The 19317-nt window shown below is 49.0% G+C and overlaps 2 protein-coding genes across 12 annotated transcripts in view; both read left to right on the forward strand.

Moving 5' to 3' along the window:
- Positions 1-3427, forward strand: part of Fam219a (family with sequence similarity 219 member A) — a 56097-nt gene extending 52670 nt beyond the window's left edge. For 6 of the 10 annotated variants that reach the window (XM_057790845.1, XM_057790850.1, XM_057790846.1 and 3 more), the window contains exons 5-6: positions 296-350; positions 851-3427. In XM_057790845.1, the coding sequence (XP_057646828.1) occupies positions 296-350; positions 851-1009 (214 nt within the window). In that variant the 3' untranslated portion in view covers positions 1010-3427. The remainder of the gene's footprint in view (positions 1-295; positions 351-850) is intronic. The other 4 variants (XM_057790847.1, XM_057790852.1, XM_057790848.1 and 1 more) reach the window with 1 other exon arrangement.
- Positions 3428-3915: 488 nt separating this feature from the next.
- Positions 3916-17835, forward strand: Spmip6 (sperm microtubule inner protein 6). Of its 2 annotated transcripts, XM_057790941.1 has the most exons (7): positions 3916-4050; positions 11373-11517; positions 14697-14809; positions 15739-15814; positions 16004-16238; positions 17216-17302; positions 17690-17835. In XM_057790941.1, exons 1-7 carry the CDS (start codon positions 3916-3918, stop codon positions 17793-17795), a joined length of 897 nt encoding a protein of 298 aa, XP_057646924.1. In that variant the 3' UTR covers positions 17796-17835. The 2 variants fall into 2 exon arrangements, with proteins under 2 accessions (XP_057646924.1, XP_057646926.1); XM_057790943.1 differs by lacking the exon at positions 16004-16238.
- The last annotated feature ends 1482 nt before the right edge of the window (positions 17836-19317 follow it).

The following is a 19317-nucleotide window of genomic DNA, read 5'->3' on the forward strand; positions in this document are numbered from 1 at the left end:
ACTTTGAGAAAATCCAAACAGGATGATTTGAATCTAGGGAGAGAAAAGTTAAAACAAAACAAAAACAGAGGGCGAGGAGGAAAGCAAGATTGGGAGCAGTTCTATCCTGAAGGGTTTAAGAACCACTTTATTTAAAGGTCATACTGGGAAACCTGTCTTTGCGAACATTTATTTGCATAATAAGCATGGATTATTTAAATCATACTGTTGGGGGACGGCGGGTATGGCAAAGATGCCGAGAATTTTCTATTTAATTTTCCTGAATCACTTCCTCTCCTTTTTTCTCCACGGTCAGCGATGATGACTTCGACATGTCCAGATACTCTTCCTCTGGCTACTCCTCTGCGGAGGTGAGGCTCCACCCCTTGCCTCCACAGACAACGGGAGCCAGACAGCAAGGCTGGGGATCTCTAGGGGCAGAAGGCTCGCAGGTGGGGCTGAGCCGTGTGGGGGACGGGGCTCCGCGTAAGGCGGGGCCTGGACTCGGGGAGCTTGGGTAGAAATCTCTACCCAGAACTGCAGTGAGCCTGGGGTTACTAAAGCGGGCTGTAAAATAGAACCGGTGTGAAATGCATGCAATAACTTGCAGGAGTGGACCTGAAATCGGGCAAATCCCGAACAGGGCCAGCGTGGACGTGAGAAGTTGACCTTCGACTGGTGGGGGTGGGGGGGACCGCCTGTTGAGGCCGCGCGCCTTAGGAAGACTTGCCTGTAGGAAATGAGACTCAAGTCACGCTGGAGTTTGAAATAAATCTGGGATGAAAAGGGGCCGTCACGGTGGCCTCGGAGTGGCAGTGGCGGCCCCAGCCCAGGGTTTTGCCCTTCCAACTGACTCGAACCTTTTTTACAGCAGATCAACCAAGATTTGAACATCCAGCTACTGAAGGATGGCTACCGGTTAGACGAGATCCCCGACGACGAGGACCTAGATCTCATCCCCCCCAAGTCCGTGAACCCCACCTGCATGTGCTGCCAGGCCACTTCCTCCACCGCCTGCCACATTCAGTAGCGGGCGGGGTCGCCGCGGCGCACGGGGCGGGGCCGAGTCGGGCCAGGTGGGAAGCGACAGGGGCCGACCCCTACCTAGCTGACCCACCGGCCCCCCTTACAGCCCCAAGCTCCTTACAGCCGCCAACCTCGTAAAAGTCATTGCTTCCTCCTATGGTAGGACGTGTACCTCTGTGTGTTCATGGAGCCGGAGAAACCAAAACCGGGTCTGTCTCCAGCCCCGGGGCTGAGGAGGGGGGACGCTGTTTGCTCAGTTACTTGGGAGAGACCACACCCAAGCACCCTGCCACCTCTCCCCAGAGCTGCAGTCGGGGGCGGCACTAAAGGCCAGGAGGCCAACTGTAAGCAGTCGGGTGAAGGGATCACAAGGCCAGGGGTTTGGCCCCATGCCAGCGAAGCCATGAATTTCCCAACCCCAGCCTGGAAAGGAAGGGAAGGGGTTGGAGAAGAAAAGGCCCCAAGCAATGGGGACAATTCTCAACACCTCAGAGCGCCTCTCCCCAAACCCGGTGCCAGCCTGTATACCTATTTGTGTTTCCCCGTCATCTCCAGATGGGACGCCAGGCAAAGCTGTCCAAGGGATACTTGCGTTAGATCACTGCCTTCTCCCTTCCCTCCGTCACATTTCCCTGCTTCCTACTGTCTAAGGACTGGGATTGTAAGGTGGGCCTTAGAGAAAGGCCAGGTTCGGGGATGGTATGACCTGTTCTCAAGCGCCGCTAAGCAATGCATCTGTCTCTCTGCCCGTCTTTCCCCCTCCCCCAGTCTTCTGGTTATTGGTTCCAGGCTGGAAGTAGGAGATAAGGCTGGCTTCCAGTGCCCTGTCCCCATTTCACCTTAGCCCAAGGTCCAAGAGGCTGTCTTCCAGAAAGGCTCTTCAAGAGCAAGCTTAGGAGAATACAATGCACCAAGTGGCTGTATGTATGTGGTAGTGTGTATGTGTGTGTATGTATGTATGTGTGTACGTATGTGTGTCTATATGTTGGATGAACCTGTCTGTCCAGGTCAACCTAGCTGGTGTCTGTAGTGGGGAAATGGCTAAGGTCTGTTTACTGTGTGAAAGGCAGCTCTGTTCGGGAATACTGTGGGCTGAGGGCATAGCCTGGCAGTCAGAAGCCTGGGTTCTGGTCCCTCTCCCTGAGCTCTTAAGCAATTCCCAGGCTTCTCTAGGGCTTCAGTTCTCTCAACTGAAAAATAAAAATAGCTGACATTAGTGACAGAGTCTTTTCATATATGAAGAAATTTCTGCAGAGAGCCATGAGATCTGCCTTTGAGGATGTGTGCCTGTGTAGACTTGGGAGCACATGCGAATGTGTGTGTGTGTGTGTGTATAGCTGTACAGGGTGTAACTCGGTGAGGAGGAGATGGCAGCTGTCCGCTGGCTGGGCGGTATAGACCCGCCCTCGTGTGAAGACAACTGGAAACACAGACAGCCTCAGACTGCTAGGTCTATGCCCCACCAGCCTCCTCTCACCTAGCCAAAGCGGCCAAAGTGTAGCTTCTCCAGGCCTCCTGCTGACACCCCAGACGGCTGGTGTTTCCGCTGTCATGGCTGCTACACACACACCACGCTCTGGGTGCCAGTCCTGGGAGGTGGGAGCTAGAGTGGACATGGTGAGAGGGAGGAGTGGGGCTGTTGGCTTAGGAAGGAGAGCACCTCTCCTATGCCACGCGAGGGCTGCCACTCCAAAGTATCAGAGTGTAGCTCTCCCCTCTGCATACCTCCAGCCCAGCTTACCTCCCCTAGTACAGAGATCCTAACTAGATAATGAGAAAATGCCAAAGGAGGCAAGTCAGAGAGAGTATGTGCCCCTCCCCCGCCCTGGTTAGCATCCCCACCACCCATCCTCTGGGCCCCAGAACTAGAACTCTTGCGACCCCACCCCACTGGGCTCTTTGGCTCGCCTTCTAGAACATGGGTACCTCCTCTTTTAGACTGCTGACTCTGCTGCTGACTAACTGTGGGATTCTGGCCCATTCGATGTCTGTGGCCCTGAGAGCCGGGGAAGTGCCCTCCCCACGGGACAGACTTGTTCATCAGCAGGAAAGGGCTTAGACTGAGGTGGTTCGTACACAGCGGGTAGTGACGGGAAGCTGGCAGCCAGCAGCTTCTGTGTCCAAGGAGAGTCCAAGGTGCCCTCCCTCCCTGTCTGGAAGTTGAAGGGGAAGAGCCAGGGCCTTAGCTTGCCCCTGCTCCCCCCACCCCTTGTAGATACTGCCTTAACACTCCCCCACCCTCGGCTGTGGCTGCCACCCAGCCAGGTTTCTCCGAGCTCACTAATTTATTTCCAAGAAGGTGTGTGGAAGACATGAGCCGTGTATAATATTTTTTTTAACATTTCCATCGCAGTATTGACCATCATCCTTGGTTGTGTATCGTGTAACACAAATAATGATATTAAAAGCATCAAACAAGCCAGACTGAGCTCCTTACCTGGGGTGTGGGCTGAGGAGGGGAGGAAACTGACCCCCTGGATGCACATTGTCCCTCTTCCTCTGCTTGTTCCTGCTGTGTGGCCCTAGTCAATCAAGCCCCTCCTAACCTCTGCCTGTCTCCAGAGTGAGAAGTGTGGCCTACAAGTTTTCTAGGGGCCTTCTGAACTCTTGGGAAATGAGGATTTTGAAAGGTTCAAGGCAGGAAGGGGCTGGTATAGGGAGGAAAGGATGCGGCCAAGGCAAGTGATATCACAATGGGCACTGCCCATCCTGAAAAGGAAGTTGGGTGGGGTAGAAGCAAGAAGGCCGAGGGGGAAGGACACTGAGAGGTCCCCAAAAAAGAGGGGGTCACAGCAGCTGGGGCACCTTCCAGGCTGGAGGTGTGGGCTATCTCCGGGAAGGGGTGGTCACTGATGTCCAACAGGAGTCCTTGAAAGGCAGAGCCCACTAGAGCATCCCTGAGACTCCACCATGTTCCTCTTCTCCCGGAAGACCAAGACCCCCATCAGCACCTACAGTGACTCCTACAGGGCTCCTACCTCCATCAAGGAGGTCTATAAGGACCCACCTCTATGGGCCTGGGAAGCCAACAAGTTTGTGACCCCAGTAAGTACAGGTTTCGGGTGGTGTGGTTATACAATCATGTATCTGGATGACTGGCATGCCGCTGTCCCTGTTTGTAGTTATTTTGGTTTTTTTTAATTTATGTATTTGTTTATTTGTTTGTTTGTTGAGACAAGGCCTCACTGTATAGCCTAGGCTGGCCTTCAACTTGTGACAATGCTCCTGCTTCAACCTCCCAAGTTGGCTGGGATTGCAGGCGTGACCCATGCCCAGCCATTTTGTGACTGCTTTCCATTTATTAAGACAGAGTCTAATAACACAGTCAGGCCTTAAACTTGTAGTGTAATTTGCCTTACTTTCCTCATCCTCCTGCCTCGGCCTCTCGAGTGCTGGGATTGGAGCATGTTCATCACCATACCTGCCTTTATTTGTTTGTTTGTTTGTTTGTTTATTTTGGCATTGTTCATTTTGTGGTGCTGGAAATCAAATCCAGGGTCAAGAATGCTAAGTGTTCTACTCCCTGAACTATAACGCTAGCTGTTAAATTTTTTCAATTTAATTTTTTAAGTATTTTTCGTTTGCATCCTTCTTGTTTACATGAATACTGAGGATTCAAACTCAGGCCCTCGTGCCTACACAGCAGGTGCTATTACTCATTGAGCCATCGCCCCAGCTTCTTAAAGTTTGATATAAGGGCTCAGTAACCTACTTACTTAGGCTGCCCCTGAACTCGCTCTGTTTCCCAAGCAATCCTCCTGCCTCAACCCTCAAGCAGTTGAGAGTACAGACCTGCTCCCAGCTTCCTTTTCTGTATTTTATTCATTTTCCAAGGTATATCCAGCAGTGTGGAAAATAGTATAGGGTCCCGTTCTCGTGGAACTACAGTGGGGCGGGAGTAATGATAAACAAAAATAAAACCACAAAATTTCTTTTTTTAAAAAATATTTATTTATTTATTTATTTATTATGTATACAATATTCTGTCTGTGTGTATGCCTGCTGGCCAGAAGAGGGCACCAGACCCCATTACAGATGGTTGTGAGCCACCATGTGGTTGCTGGGAATTGAACTCAGGACCTTTGGTAGAGCAGGCAATGCTCTTAACCTCTGAGCCATCTCTCCAGCCCCAAGCCACAAAATTTCTAAGTTGTCCAAAATGCTGTTCAGTAAATAAACATCATAATGGAAATGGAGGAAGCCCACTCCCAGGGGTCACAGAAGGCCTTTCTCTCAACGTGACCTTCAGCTGGAATGGGAAAGAAAAGGGAAAAGCAGGTGAAGAATTAAAAGAAGAGCTGAAAGTTCCATGTGACCAGAAAGTGCAAATGCCCTGGGGCTACCTGTAAGACAGCCTGGAAGGTCCAAGAGGCTGACCTTAGGCCTGGGCATCACAATCCCTTCTGTGTCTGGGAGACAGGAGAGGAACAATGAGTGTGGGGAATTAGAGCTTGTAGTAACAAAAGAAATTCATGAATAGAAATTTTTCAAGTATTTTTGTCCAAATGTGCTCTGAAAAAAATGAGGAGGAAGGGGGAGCTTGGAAGATGGCAAACTGAGCCAAATTGGGCTGCATACGGATACCTGTATAAAGCCCTAAGTCTGACATAAAGTTAGTTTTTAATATTTATTCTATTTTGAACAATCATGAGTGATAAATATAGTGATAAGAAAGACAGGATTGCCTGCTAACAAATGCCAGTACCAGCGCCACGTGAGACGCTTATGCTTAACTAGGGAAAGCAGAGGAACTAAATCTGGGAGCTCCAGACTGAAATTCAAGGTCCAGTGTTTCTGAACCTTTGCACATTCACACACACACACAAACATGCACACACACACATTTATACACACACTTGCCAGCATACACACTTGCACACTCCTTCACACCTTCATACACACACTCACACCTGCATACACACACATACTCACACCTGCATACACACACATACTCACACCTGCATGTACACAAAACACACACCTGCATACACACAACACACACTTGCATGCATGTACTCACACCTGCATACACACACACCTACATGCACACACATACTCACACGTGCATGTCCATACAACACACACCTACATGCACACACATACTCACACCTGCATACACACATAACACACACCTACATGCATGCACACACACCTGCATACATGCAACACAAACCCTCACACCTGCATGCACACACACACACAAACACACAACCACTGTATAACTTCTATGGGAGACCCTCAATGTAGGTCTTCAGGTATCCAAAGTGCCACAAGTCAACATACGCTCACAATAAGATATAGGACGAATCCAGGCTGGTGGTGCTGCCTGGTGGTAGAACACTTGCCTAGCATGCTTGAAGCCCTAGATTGCACCCCCAACACTGCTAAAAAGATAAGAAAGCTGGGTGCTGGTGGCGCACACCTTTGATCCCAGTACTCAGAGGCAGAGGCAGGTGGATCTCTGTGAGTTTGAGGCCAGCCTGGTCTACAGAGTGAGTTCCAGGACAGGCTTCAAAGCTACAGAGAAACCCAGTCTTGAAAAAAACAAGAAAAAGAAAGGAAGCAAGGAAGCAAGGAAGGAAGGAAGGAAGGAAGGGAGAGAGGGAGGGAGGGAGGGAGGGAGGGAGGGAGGGAGGGAGGGAGGGAGGGAAGGAGGGAGGGAGGGAGGGAGGAAGAATAAGTGGGCTGGGGAGACAGCTGTGTTGGTAAGGTGGTTGCTGTGCAGGCATGAGGATGTTGATTCAATTCCCAACACCCAGTGTAAAAAGCCAGGTGCAGTGACTCACGCCTGTAATGCCATGGCTGGGGAAGTTGAGGCAGGAGGACCCCTGGGGGGCCCTTTGGCTAGTCACTCAACCAGATCTCCGGGCCCAGTGAGAGACCCTGTCTCAAAAGTAAGGCAGAGGGCTGGAGAGATGGCTCAGTGGTTAAGAGGACTGGCTGTTCTTCCACAGGTCGTGAGTTCAATTCCCAGCAACCACATGGTGGCTCACAACCATCTGTAGTGAGATCTGGCGCCCTCTTCTGATGTGTCAGCATACATGGAGGCAGAATGTTGTATACATAATAAATAAATATTAAAAAAAAAAAAAGAAAAAAGAAAAGTAAGGCAGAGACTGATAAAGGAAGACATGGACACTCTGCCTCGGCCTTCACACGAACATCCATATATTCACTGTTGCACACACACACGCACACACACACAAATGATAAGGACTTTTTCCAAGGGCTGGAGAGCTGGCTCAGGGGTTAAGAGCATTGGCTGCTCTTACAGGGGTCCTGAGTTCAATTCCCAGCAACCACATGGTCGCTCATAACCATCTATAAAGAGATCTGGTGCCCTCTCCTGGCCTGCACATGTATATGCAGGCAGAATAAGTAAATAAATCTTTAAAAATTCCAAATAGATATTAATCACATATATTAATTTAAAAGTTATACAAAATCATAAATAGATGAGTTAAACAAAAGAGCATACATCAAGAATAGACTCATACATATATGGAAACAATATTAAGTAAAAATGGTTGACAATAAAACTATGGAAAAGGATTCATCGAGCTTGGGGCAGCATGACAAATTCATGGGAGAAAAATAGACTGCTTGGTAAGAAAGCTAGTTATTCATATGGATAGAAATAAAATTAATATCTAATACCACACCCAAAATAAAATATGTCAGATTAAATATGGAAAGTAATACCATATAACTTTCAGAAGAAAACACAGAACATTATTTCCATTATCTGAGAGTATGGCTAGATTTTTTAGCTATAAAAGGCATTAACCATCAAACAGATTAATAATTCAGCTGGTTTAAATTAAGAACTTCTGTTCATCAAAGACATTTTAAAGAAAAAAAAGCCACAAACTGAGAGATTTGCAACATGTAACTGATTAGTATACAGAATACATAAAGAAGTATAATCCTCTGGGCTAAAATTGAACACACATGCCTCCTGACCCCTGCCTGAAACTACAGTAAACAGACACTCGAGATCCAGCTTCACAAGGATGGTGAGAAAACGCCAATGGCAAGAAAACCTGGCAAGCGGGAAGTATGACAGAGAGCAGCAACTGGCCCAGCACAGCAATTCGGATACAGAACTCCAAAGGGCTCAGGGACTGGCCATTGCAGTTCTCGGGAACTGAAGGTGCGGTAGGACCAAGGCTAAAATCAGGATATTTGAAGTCATTTAAGCAGTTAAACCTACTAATCGTTTTTATTCCTTGCTGCGGGGTGACTGCCTAGTTCTGTCTCTAGAAAAGTCACAGGCTTTTTTTTTTTCCTGTCCTCTTTTTCCTGGCAAGGATCTGAAAGCAGATGAGCACCCGTATATTGACTGTCAAAACCCCCGGCAGCCCTCTCCTGCACTGGCAGCTGGGCCTTTTCACTACGCCAAAGATTAAAGGAGCCTTCCCAAAGAATCCCATTCCCACAAGAGGAAAGGTGTGAGGAACACTGGTGTTAGACTCTGCAGGCAACAGTCCAGCTGGACTAGGGGTGGGCGCCACGCCAGTTACCCGGGCAAGATCGCTCAAGGCCTCAGATACAAACTCTCTTAGCTTTCTATTTATAAACGTGAGCAAAGACCACAGACATCTTAGGAAAACCTCTAACAGAAAAATGGTTGATGACTGTGAGTTTTTCTAAATGGTTCTCTCTCTCTCTTTCTCTCTCTCTCTCTCTCTCTCTCTCTCTCTCTCTCTCTCTGTGTGTGTGTGTGTGTGTGTGTGTGTGTGTGTGTGTGTGTGTGTGCTGCACCAGTGGAGGCCTGAAGTTGATACCGGGAGTCTCCTTCAATTGTTCTCCATATTTTTTTTTAATGCGTGTTTTGCTTGTACGCACGTCTGTGCACTGTGTACAAGTTCCTGGAGGTCAGAAGAGAGTATCAGATCCCTTGGAACTGGAGTTCCACCTGTTGAGCCACCGTCATGTGGGTTCTGGGACGCAAACCCAGGTCCTCTGCAAACACAGCAAGGGATCTTAACTACTGAGCCATCTCTCTCGCATCCTCCGTCTAGCTATCTTATTTGAGACAGCACCTTTCACAGAACATGGAACTCAAAGACTCAGCTGGTCTCACTGGTCAATGAGATACAGGGATCTGCCTGTTTCTGCTCCCTGTTCTCAGCATGAGGGTTATAAGCATCCTTCAGGGGCTGGAGAGAGGCTTCAGAGGTTAAAAAACATTGGCTGCTCTTCCAGAGGTCCTGAATTCAATTCCAGCAGCCTCGTGGTGACTCACAACCATCTACAATGAGATCTAGTGCCCTCTTCTGGCATGCAAGCACACATGGAGGCAGAACACTGTATACATAATAAATAAATAACATCTTAAAAAAAAAAAATAAGCATGCTTCACTGCACCTGGCTTTTTTACAATCCAAACTCAGGTCTCCATGCTTGCCCAGCTGACACTTCACTAATCCAGCCCTGAATGGCTGCTTCTCTCTCTCTCTCTCTCTCTCTCTCTCTGTGTGTGTGTGTGTGTGTGTGTGTGTGTGAGAGAGAGAGAGAGAGAGAGAGAGAGAGAGAGAGAGAGAGAGAGAGACTGACGGTTTAGTGAGAGTGTTTATGTATATAAGAATGTACATCTGTGTGTGTGTTTAAATGCAGATAGACTTCTTGCCGGGTGGTGGTGGCGCACGCCTTTAATCCCAGCACTCGGGAGGCAAAGGCAGGCGGATCTCTGTGAGTTCGAGGCCAGCTGGTCTACAAGAGCTAGTTCCGGGACAGGAACCAAAAAGCTACGGAGAAACTCTGTCTCCAAAAATAAATAAATAAATAAATAAATAAATGCAGGTAGGCTATGTACATAAAGCTCAGGGAAGTGCTAAACTATAGCTCCCTTGCACATAAAGCTGCTTCCACCCACAGATACGGCAGAACATCATCAGCTAGGCACACGTTATCCCAGAAGGTCCTGAACTAAGGACTTTTCTGGGAGCAACCAGGCATCAGCCATACACACACATAAAAAGTCTTTGCCTTTGAAATCAAAGGGTCAAGGGTCTCAGCTAGCTTTTCAGACTGGCTGTCCTTCTAAGGACATGGGACCTATGCCTTATTTGGATTTCTGCCCTCAGTTGAAGACAAGGGACCCCAAAAGGAAGTCTTCGTTTAGGTGTTCATAGATCTATCCAAACAAGGAATGCTGGGCTGAGGTGAAGTAAACTTCAATAAGTAGAAGACCCCAGAGACAAGAAAAAAAAAAAAAAAAAAAAAAACAGGAAAAAAGCCGGGGCAGGGGTGGCGCAGGCCATTAAGCCCAGGACTCCGGAGGCAGAGGCAGAGGCAGGTGGATCTCTGTGAGTTTGAGGTCAGCCTGGTCTACAAGAGCTAGTTACAGGACAGGCTCCAAGGCTACAGAGAAACCCTGACTTGGGGGGGGGGGGGGAGGAGGAGGAGGAGGAGGAGGAGGAGGAGGAGGAGGAGGAGGAGGAGGAAGAAGAAGAAGAAGAAGAAGAAGAAGAAGAAGAAGAAGAAGAAGAAGAAGAAGAAGAAGAAGAAGAAGAAGAAGAAGAAGAAGAAGAAGAAGAAAAGGCAAAACAGGAAAAAACTATCAAGGATAGATAATGACCAGAACAAAGTGAGTCTCAAGGTCATAGATTGTCAGAGAAAGAGCCACTGCAGTGTTTGGGTCTTGTAGAGACAGGGTACTAAACGTTAAAGCAGGTGATCCATCAAACCCATCCTTTGGCTTCAAGGTGCCAGGTGTCCTCCCTGCCCCAGAATCTGCATAGGGCAGTCAGTTCCCAGGAAGCCAGCCTTCCATCTAGGTTAACAACTCCTCAGTTAAGAACGCCGGCTGCCCTTGCGGAGCAAACATTCTGTTACCAGCACCCACATGGTGACTCGCCAATGCCTGTAACTCCCATTCTTGGAGTTCTGGGGCCCTCCTTTGGCCTCTTCAGGCCCTGTATTATGTGATACACGTGTAGGCAAAACACTCATACCCAGAAAATTAAAATTAAGGGCTGGAGAGATGGCTCAGAAGTTAAGAACACTGACTGCTCTTCCAGAGGATCTGGGTTCAATTCCCAGCACCCACATGGCAGCTCACAACTGTCTGTAACTCCAACTCCAAGGGGTCCAACACCTTTATACACACATACATGCAGGCAAGGCACCAATGCACAAGAAATAATGTTTTTTTTAAAAAAAAAAAGAAAGAAAATTAAAATTAAAACAAAAATAGGTCTCTGCAGGAGGGCTAGTAAGACACAAGAATTCATCCCTCTTGTATTGGGGGTAGGTGGGACTCCAGGCAGGCCGAACTTTTCAGGAAAGGCTAGCTCTAACTGCAGCGAGGTTCCAAGGCTTGGGATTTCTCTGCATGTCTCCTCCTCTCTCTCTCTGGCCAGGGTCTGACTCAGACTATGCACCGCCATGTGGATCCCGAGGCTCTTCAGAAGATGGTCAAATGTGCTACGCAGGACTACACCTATAAGAACTCCATATCAGGCCACCCTTACTTGCCTGAGAAATACTGGCTCTCTCAAGATGAAGGTAGGCTCTGAACCTCTTCCTGATTTTGACCTTAGGTCACTGCCCCAGCAATAACCCTCAACTTGAGCCCAGTTTGGATCCTGATCTTGGTCCTGACCTTCTTACTCATGAATTAGACCAGTTCCCTAATCAACCCCCTGATACCCTGTCACCTAGTCCAGTCCTTGACCCTAGAGAAGACTCAAACCCATAATTTTTGGGGAGTTTGCAGTCTCAAAATAGAGCTGGAATCTAGCCAGGCATGGTGGCAAATAGTTACCAGTCTCAGCACGCAGGAGGTTGAGACGGGACAATCACTTGAGCCTAGCAGATTGAGGCCAACTTGAACACGGCCAGATACCATTGGAAAGACAAACATCATTGGCAAGGCCTGGGGTCTCACCCCCAGCAAGGTGGGGACAGGGTTTGCCTCCTCAGGTCCCGTCTCTTCCATCCCCGTAATCAGCCTTCTCCATTGGCTTTCTCCAGCTGTCTGTTTTTCAGCCCCTCTACAGCCTGGGGCATTTTCTTTCCACCTACAGTTTTTATCTTGCTCTTCTCTTTCACAGAGACATAGTCTAGACTCACATCGTTTAAGATCTGTCTCCCTGTCTATTTCAAAAGGACAAAATGTTGTCTTCTTCATAGCTGTATCTTCTCTATCGTGGGACTTTATTGGTACATTTATTTCCAAGCTTTGTTGGATAAATTGATAATTCCCAGTTGACGCTGGGAGCCTGGAACACTGAACTTGTACTTGCTTGTGAGATTATCACACCCGTGGGAACCTTCAGGGTTTAGCCTCTGAGACGGGTCTTGCATTCCACTCTTCTGACCATGCTCTCCCTGAAATAACCTCCGTCTTCAACTTCCCTGTCTCTAGCACACTCAGTGTGGAAATGGGCGCTTCCTTGGGGTGCTATCCAGAGCCGCCATCTTTGACTTACAGGCAGGGGTGATGGAGAAATATGCCACGGCACATCTGGCGATCAGGACAACCGGATTCTGTTCTCACCTTTAAGTGGGCTCCAGGGGTGGAGTTCAAACCAGGCTTGCCGTACAAGCACCTTTACTCACCATTGTCTCCCTGAGGCCATTTTATGTAATCCATACATGGCTTTAATTACTTTTTAAAAATGATTTATTTATTTTTATTTTCTGGGCATCGATGTTTTGCCTGCATGTATATCTGTGTGAGGGTGTTAGATCCCTTGGAACTGGAGTTACAGACAGGTATAAGCTGCCATGTGGATGCTGGAAATTGAACTGGGTCCTCTGTAAGAGCAGTCAGTGCTCACACCGCTGCCTGTTCCATGGTTGTGGTTACTGTCATGGTAAATCTCACTAGGATCCCACTCTCTTGCACTTTGACCTGGACGTTCAAACACCTCAAACTCAGTATGTCAAATCCCCCAGTTTAGAACAGCAAATTTAACACTCCCCTCAATCCCCTCAGTCAGCTCTTCTTCTTGGATTTCTTTTATGATTTTGAAGGGTTTGGGTTATTTTGGTTTGGTTTGGTTTGGTTTGGTTTTGAGGCAGTGTCCCGCTATGTACCCATGGCTGGTGCAGAACTGGATATGTTGACCAGGCTGTCTGGAACCCATAGCAATCTGCCTGCCTCTGCCTCCTGAGTGCTAGAGTTAAGAGCTGTGTCACCACGCTCAGTCTTTATATATTATATGTATCAGTTTCGTATCGTGTATGGGGGACAAGACATGTCACAGTCCATATGTGGAGGTCAGAGGACAACTTTGCGGAATCTGTTCTCACCTTCTACCACACGAGTCCCAGGGATTGAGCTCAGATTGTCAGGCTTGGTAGCAAATACCTTTACTCATTGGTTCTTCTGTAGCCCAGGCTAGCCTAAAATACACAGTGTCATCCAGGCTGGCCTCGAACCCTTGGTGAGCCTCCAACCTAAGCCCCACAAACGCTGGGGTTGCAGGAATGCACCATCAGGCCAGAGTTCCCATTCATCCTGTCCCTCCTCCATCTCTGTCCTTAAGACTTGTGGGGGGCAGATCATAGAGAGCCTTGTAGGACATGGCTAAAAGATGAAGCAGTACTAAAAGCTTTTGGACTAGAATAAATAGTATCTTGTTTTAAATTTCACTTGGGGGAAAGGGTCGTAACTTCTACACTGATGTTAGGCTGTAGGACTTCAAAGATGGAACAAGGAGACATGTAGAGTAACCCCAACAGCTTTCTATGCGCCAAGCATTCATTTCCTTCTTTCCTCCTCCTCGTTCCCCGCTGCTCTTCTTTAGACAGAGTCTCAGGTAGCCCAGAGCTGACCTTGAACTCCATCTGTAGCCCAGGAGGACCTTAAACTCTTGATCTTTCTGCTTCCACCTACTCAGGCCTGGATTTGTCCAGGCTTTTTGTTTCTATGTTTTGGTGTTTTTAATCAGGATATTATTATATAGTCCAGGCTGGCCTTGAACTCAAAGCAATTTTCCTGCCTCAGCCTGTTGGAATTACAGGCAGGAGCCACTATGTTCAGCATTTTTCTAAAACTTTTGTATAGATTAACTCATCTAGACTTCACAACAAATCCTGCATCTTTTTTCCCTCCTGCCGTGCTGAAACTTGAAGCCAGGCACTGCCCCGCAGTGTACCGCTAACCATGACATTATTTTTGTCTCCTGGTGAAGGCAACACAAGGATAAAGGAGTGAGATCATAGAGGAAGAGAGAAGAAGTTCAAGTAGCTTTAAGGTTGACTAGGCAGACCTTGGGACCTGGACATGCTAGAGGGAGGGGAGGCCCCATTTCCAGGCTGGCTGATTCAAAGAGGGTGCATTCGGGCTGGAAGATTATAGCCCAATGGATACATACTTTGCTCGAAAGCATCCCTTAGGTGAGACATTATCTGCAGCTCAATGGCAAAACCAAACCAAACACAGAAGTGGTAGACAGTGGCATGGTGTTCCAGGCCTGTAATCCCATCACTAGGACTAGGGAAGGTGAGGAAGAATAGACAGACTGAGGTTAGCCTGAGCTACACAGAACTCCAGGCTACCTGGTAAGATCCCGCCTCCAAAGTGAATAAACAATTGGTAGGGGATCTGCAGGTCTGGACTTGGGAACCGGGGTTAATGAGGGTCAGCTTTGTGAGAGAGATCAGAAACATCTAGACGGTCCTGGGCTCTGGGTGGACTGAGAAGTAACCCTGACACCTCCACTCCTATGATGAAGAGGACAAATGCTGTTCAAGCTACCTGAACAATGGCCGCTACAACACATGGAGGACAGGACCTTACAGCAACTACTGGAACAAGTACACCACCTGTCTCCCGCGACTTCCTAAGGTACCTACTGTGCCGACCACAGCTACCTGAGGTCTGGGACACACACGCACGTACGTACGTACGCACGCACGCACACAAGCACACCATCTCCACACGGCGGTGACTCTTCTCCATCAGTAAAATTAGGGTTTTTATTTTGTAGCTGACAATGGCGGCCAGGAGTTGGCCTGGGATAGACCCCTGGGTTCCAGTCTCTGACCCAGCTTGGTGGCGGCATGGTTACTGTGCACTCTTTGACCGTTTTGAAGTTTGCCAAGTAGCCCTGCCTCATCTGGTCTGGCTACTGTGACGCCATTGCTACCCTCGAGTCAGTAATGAACTAGGTCCTCCCTGCCCCACTTTCCCCCTCCACTGTGATGGGTACAAGGACGGGAGAAAGACAAGACTGCTTAACAGCAAGAGGAGACTTCGAAGAAAATGGAGTCTCCAGGCCTGTTTCAAGTCACGTAAGGCAAACTGAAATCCAGAGCAGCCCAGTTTAACTGGAGGCTGAAAGCTGACTGAACCCTTTTGAAACAGAACTTTCTCATGAACCGGATTTTACCCCCGCAAGTTCCCCCAAGAGATTCTGACGAACAAGCAATATTAGCTAGAGCCCCCTATTATAGAGACTCCCAGACACAGAGGGCATACAGGCAAATGTTAAAGTAGAGTTGTCAGAGTCCCAGGTCTAAAAGCACCTCTACCACTCACCCCTGACTCGGGTTCTAGCATCCTCACCTTCACCTTGCCGGCGTAGGCGGAGTAAATGCGTTGCCCAGCAACAACTCCAAACAACCCCTAAGAATAGGGGAATTGCTGAGGAGGGGAGACTGCGCCGCCTGAAGACAGTCTGGGCATTCAGGGAAGACAGCACCACCCCCCCCCCCTCCAAAAAAGGAGCAACTGTCTCGTGACAGAGCTTAAGGTAGACTGTGTGCCGCTTCCAGGATGCCGGGATGGAGACGGTAGTGCGAGGAATGCCGTTGGAGTACCCTCCTAAGCCGGAGCGCCTCAACGCCTACGGTAAACGACGGGTTGGGCAGACTTACTGAGTGCGAAGGAGAAAGCCAGATGGCAGGAAGGGGATATGGGGGACCAAGAGAGGGTGCAGTTGTGTGTCTGTCCCTGTTTTGTCTCTCCCTCGGACGCTGATCCTGCTTTTCCCCCCGTCCCTCCGACACTGTCTTTGGGTATCCTGGACTCTGGGCTCAGAGCGCGAGGTAGTAGTGAACATGCTGAATTCGCTGTCCCGGAACCGGACTCTGCCACAGATTGCGCCCCGCTGCGGGTGCGTGGACCCTCTGCCGGGCCGCCTGCCATTCCAAGGATACGAAAGCCCTTGCTCCGGCCGCCACTACTGTCTGCGCGGGATGGACTACTGCACCACCGGGGAGCCTAGCAGAGAACGCCGCCTGCGGCCTTTGTGTTCCGTGGAGCCGACTGTAAGGTTCGCAGGGATCCGCCCGCCTTGGCCGGGCTCCACTCACAAACGAGCCCTGCCCCCCCCCCCCCCCCCGAGTCCGGCATTCTGCCTCATTCTGGCTCTGTTGTTAACACGCCAGGCCCCCATCCCCAGGGCACAAGCGAACAGCTAAGGCGGAAAACCAGCGTGAAGGTTACCCCAAGTCCTCAATCCTGTCCCTTCCTAGCGTGCTCAAGGTCAACCTGATAAGTGTTTGTACTCTCGAGATCCTGCAAAACAGTTTAAGAGGATTCCAAAGCCCTCACACCAGCCGCAATCTTTTTCACATTCATGGGCCCTGGCCCGTATTGGACTCCTGGGACTGGAGGCAGAGGTTCTAGCCTGGGTCTAGGAGCACCGTCAGCAGGGGGCAGGTTCATCATCGGGAGAAAGGAAGTGGTTACTGCTTTCCCATAGGGTTCCTGGCTTCCTTGAGTGCTAAATGCTAAGCGCACAGAGGAGCACTGCATCCAGACACAGCAGACAATACCAGTTGGGTCTGGGGAGAAACTTTCAAGTCTGTGACTGTTTAGAGCTTTACAGAAAGGCCCCGAATGCTCTCCCTAATTCTATGATGATCTTCTACCCCTCCTCAAGCCGGATTCATTGTCAAAAATTGGATCTTTTCCCTCAAAAGGGGTGTGGGTATGGGGAGCATCTCAGCCTCTAGAAGGCCTAGAAATGCTACCTACTTGAGTTGAAGAACTCGCTGTCTCACGGAAGGGGCGGGGGCATGCTGGATCCTCAAAGGCTGTATCTGATCCTCTCCAGACTCCTGGCAGCAAAAGCCAGGCCTTGGTGCGGAGGGGACTTCCTGGAGTCTTCTCAGAGGCCCTGCTGTAATGGGTTTATGAAGGGCCAAAGAAGGAACCACAGGACTGATACAGGTTCTTAGTCTGGAATACTGGGCTATGAGGATATCAAAAAGCCCGACCTCTCCCTGCTCTTTCTTCCTTCACTAGGAGTGTCTCGCCCTACGTTCACCGGCCCGGAATGCAATGTGCTGTTACAACTCCCCCGCCATCATACTACCCATTTCCCAACCTTAAGTAAGTTTGGCACATTCACTTGTACGCTGGAGACAGTGCCTTTAGTGGCGGTGGGGGATGAGCCTGGAGACTAGTTGGGGTGGGAAATGCATGTTGAGGTCTCAGACAGGAAATTAACGCCAGGGGGCGCTAGTGCCATGGGGAAGTCAACGGTTGCGAGCGACCAGAAGACATCAACAAGGGCTTGAGTTGGCAGTGACTTAGAGAGTCAATGGAATTGGGTTCAGGGTTTTATATAAAGGATAAAAGTCAAGGTTGAGAAGGTATGTCTTGGATATCAGAAAATCAACAGTAGAACTGAGGTCAGTGTGTGGTCAGTGTCAGAGGTGAAATGTTGAGATAAGGGTTAATATCGAGAATTGGAGTCAGGTTCTTCTCTCCTTGCAGATGGGACACAAGCCACTTCAAGAAAACTGGTGGTCCCCAGAGAAACAACTATGTTGTCCATCCTGAGTTTGTGTCTGAGACCTATCCTGTCTACCATTCCTGGTAAAGCTTTGGTCAGGTCAAGGAAGAGGGTGGAGCAATAAACTCTTCACCACAAAGACTGCTTCCTGTGTCCTTACCTAGAAAGATCTGGATGTGAACCCCCCTTTCCAGTCTCCTCAGGACACCCTAATACAGAAGTAACCCTGCTGATGTCCTCCTCCCCATCACCTCAGAGCTTGAGCCCAGCTAGGCATGCAGCTCCATCAACGTGAAGACCTTCTAGCCGACATTTTCCCCAGAGTACCCATAAACAGACTCCGTTCAACTCCCAAAGGCTCTCTCTGCTCAGACACCTTTGCCGTCCTCCCCTGCCCAGTCTAAGAGCTACAGAACATCATTTTTGGAAAAACTCGTGATCAAGAAACTTCCCATTGTAACATGTTTCTCTGTCCTACAAGGGAGCAGTGGGTGGGGTGTTCTAGAATCTTCTCTTGCCCCACTGCTTACTTTAGAGAAAAGGGTATGGGCACGGCACTGGCTCTTTGTTTTGTTTTCCAAGGAAGGGAAACTCTCTCTATAGATCAGGCTGGCCTTGAACTCATGGAGATCCACCTGTCTCTACCACCTGAGTGCCAGTATTAAAGGAGTGTGCCATTATCTCCCAGCCAGCACAGACATTTCTAACTCAGGTTGTCACTAGGAGCAGGAACTACACATTATGAGTCAGAGAGTGGGCATTGCCACACACTGAGCAGAAACAGGGACATAGTTGGTCTGGTCCCGTGAGAACTGAAGGCTTAGAACACAGGCTGTTTGGGTCTACAAGTCTCCACTGTGAAGCTTGTGACTGGGGTATTAGTGGTGAGCAGTGGGAGCACAGGTCCTCCCAGAATTGTGATACCTGTTTATATGTGTCATGTGGAGTCAGCTCTTTCCTTCCACTCCGTGGGTTCCAGGGATCGAACTTGGGTCAGCTGACGGTGGCAAGTGCCTTTGCCTGCTTCCCATCCCTTGCCCTGCACTAGTTTGTTAAAGTATCCATCTGCCCAAATCTAGAGGGAATGGATTCCCAAAGACTTCTTAGTCACTGTTCTATTGCTGGGAAGAGACACCATGATCACAGCAACTCTTATTAAAGATAGCATTTAATTGGAGACTTGCTTACAGTTTCAGAGGTTAGTCCATTATCATCATTGTGGGGAGCATGGCAACAGGCAGGCATGGCGCTGGAGAAGTAGCTGAGAGTTCTGATGAGACTTTCTGATCTACAGTCAGAAAGACTCTGGGCTTGAAACGGGCTTTTGAAACCTCAAAGCCCACCCCGAGTGGCACACTTCCGCCAAGAAGGCCATTCTTACTCCAACAAAGTCATGCCCCCTAATCCTTGTAATCCTTTCAAACAGTACCATGCCCAGGTAACTAAGCAGTCACAATATTTGAGCCTATGAGAGTCATCCTCAAACCACCACAGCTACCTCTGCCTCTCACCTTGAGGTGCTCTCTTACACATAGCAAGCCTAGTCTGGAGTTGCAAGAACCCCAACATTCAGCAATTCCTTCTTCCTTCAGAACTACATCTCCCATAA

Source organism: Chionomys nivalis, chromosome 16 (assembly GCF_950005125.1).
Source record: "Chionomys nivalis chromosome 16, mChiNiv1.1, whole genome shotgun sequence".
In the NCBI taxonomy this organism is placed as follows: domain Eukaryota; kingdom Metazoa; phylum Chordata; class Mammalia; order Rodentia; family Cricetidae; genus Chionomys; species Chionomys nivalis.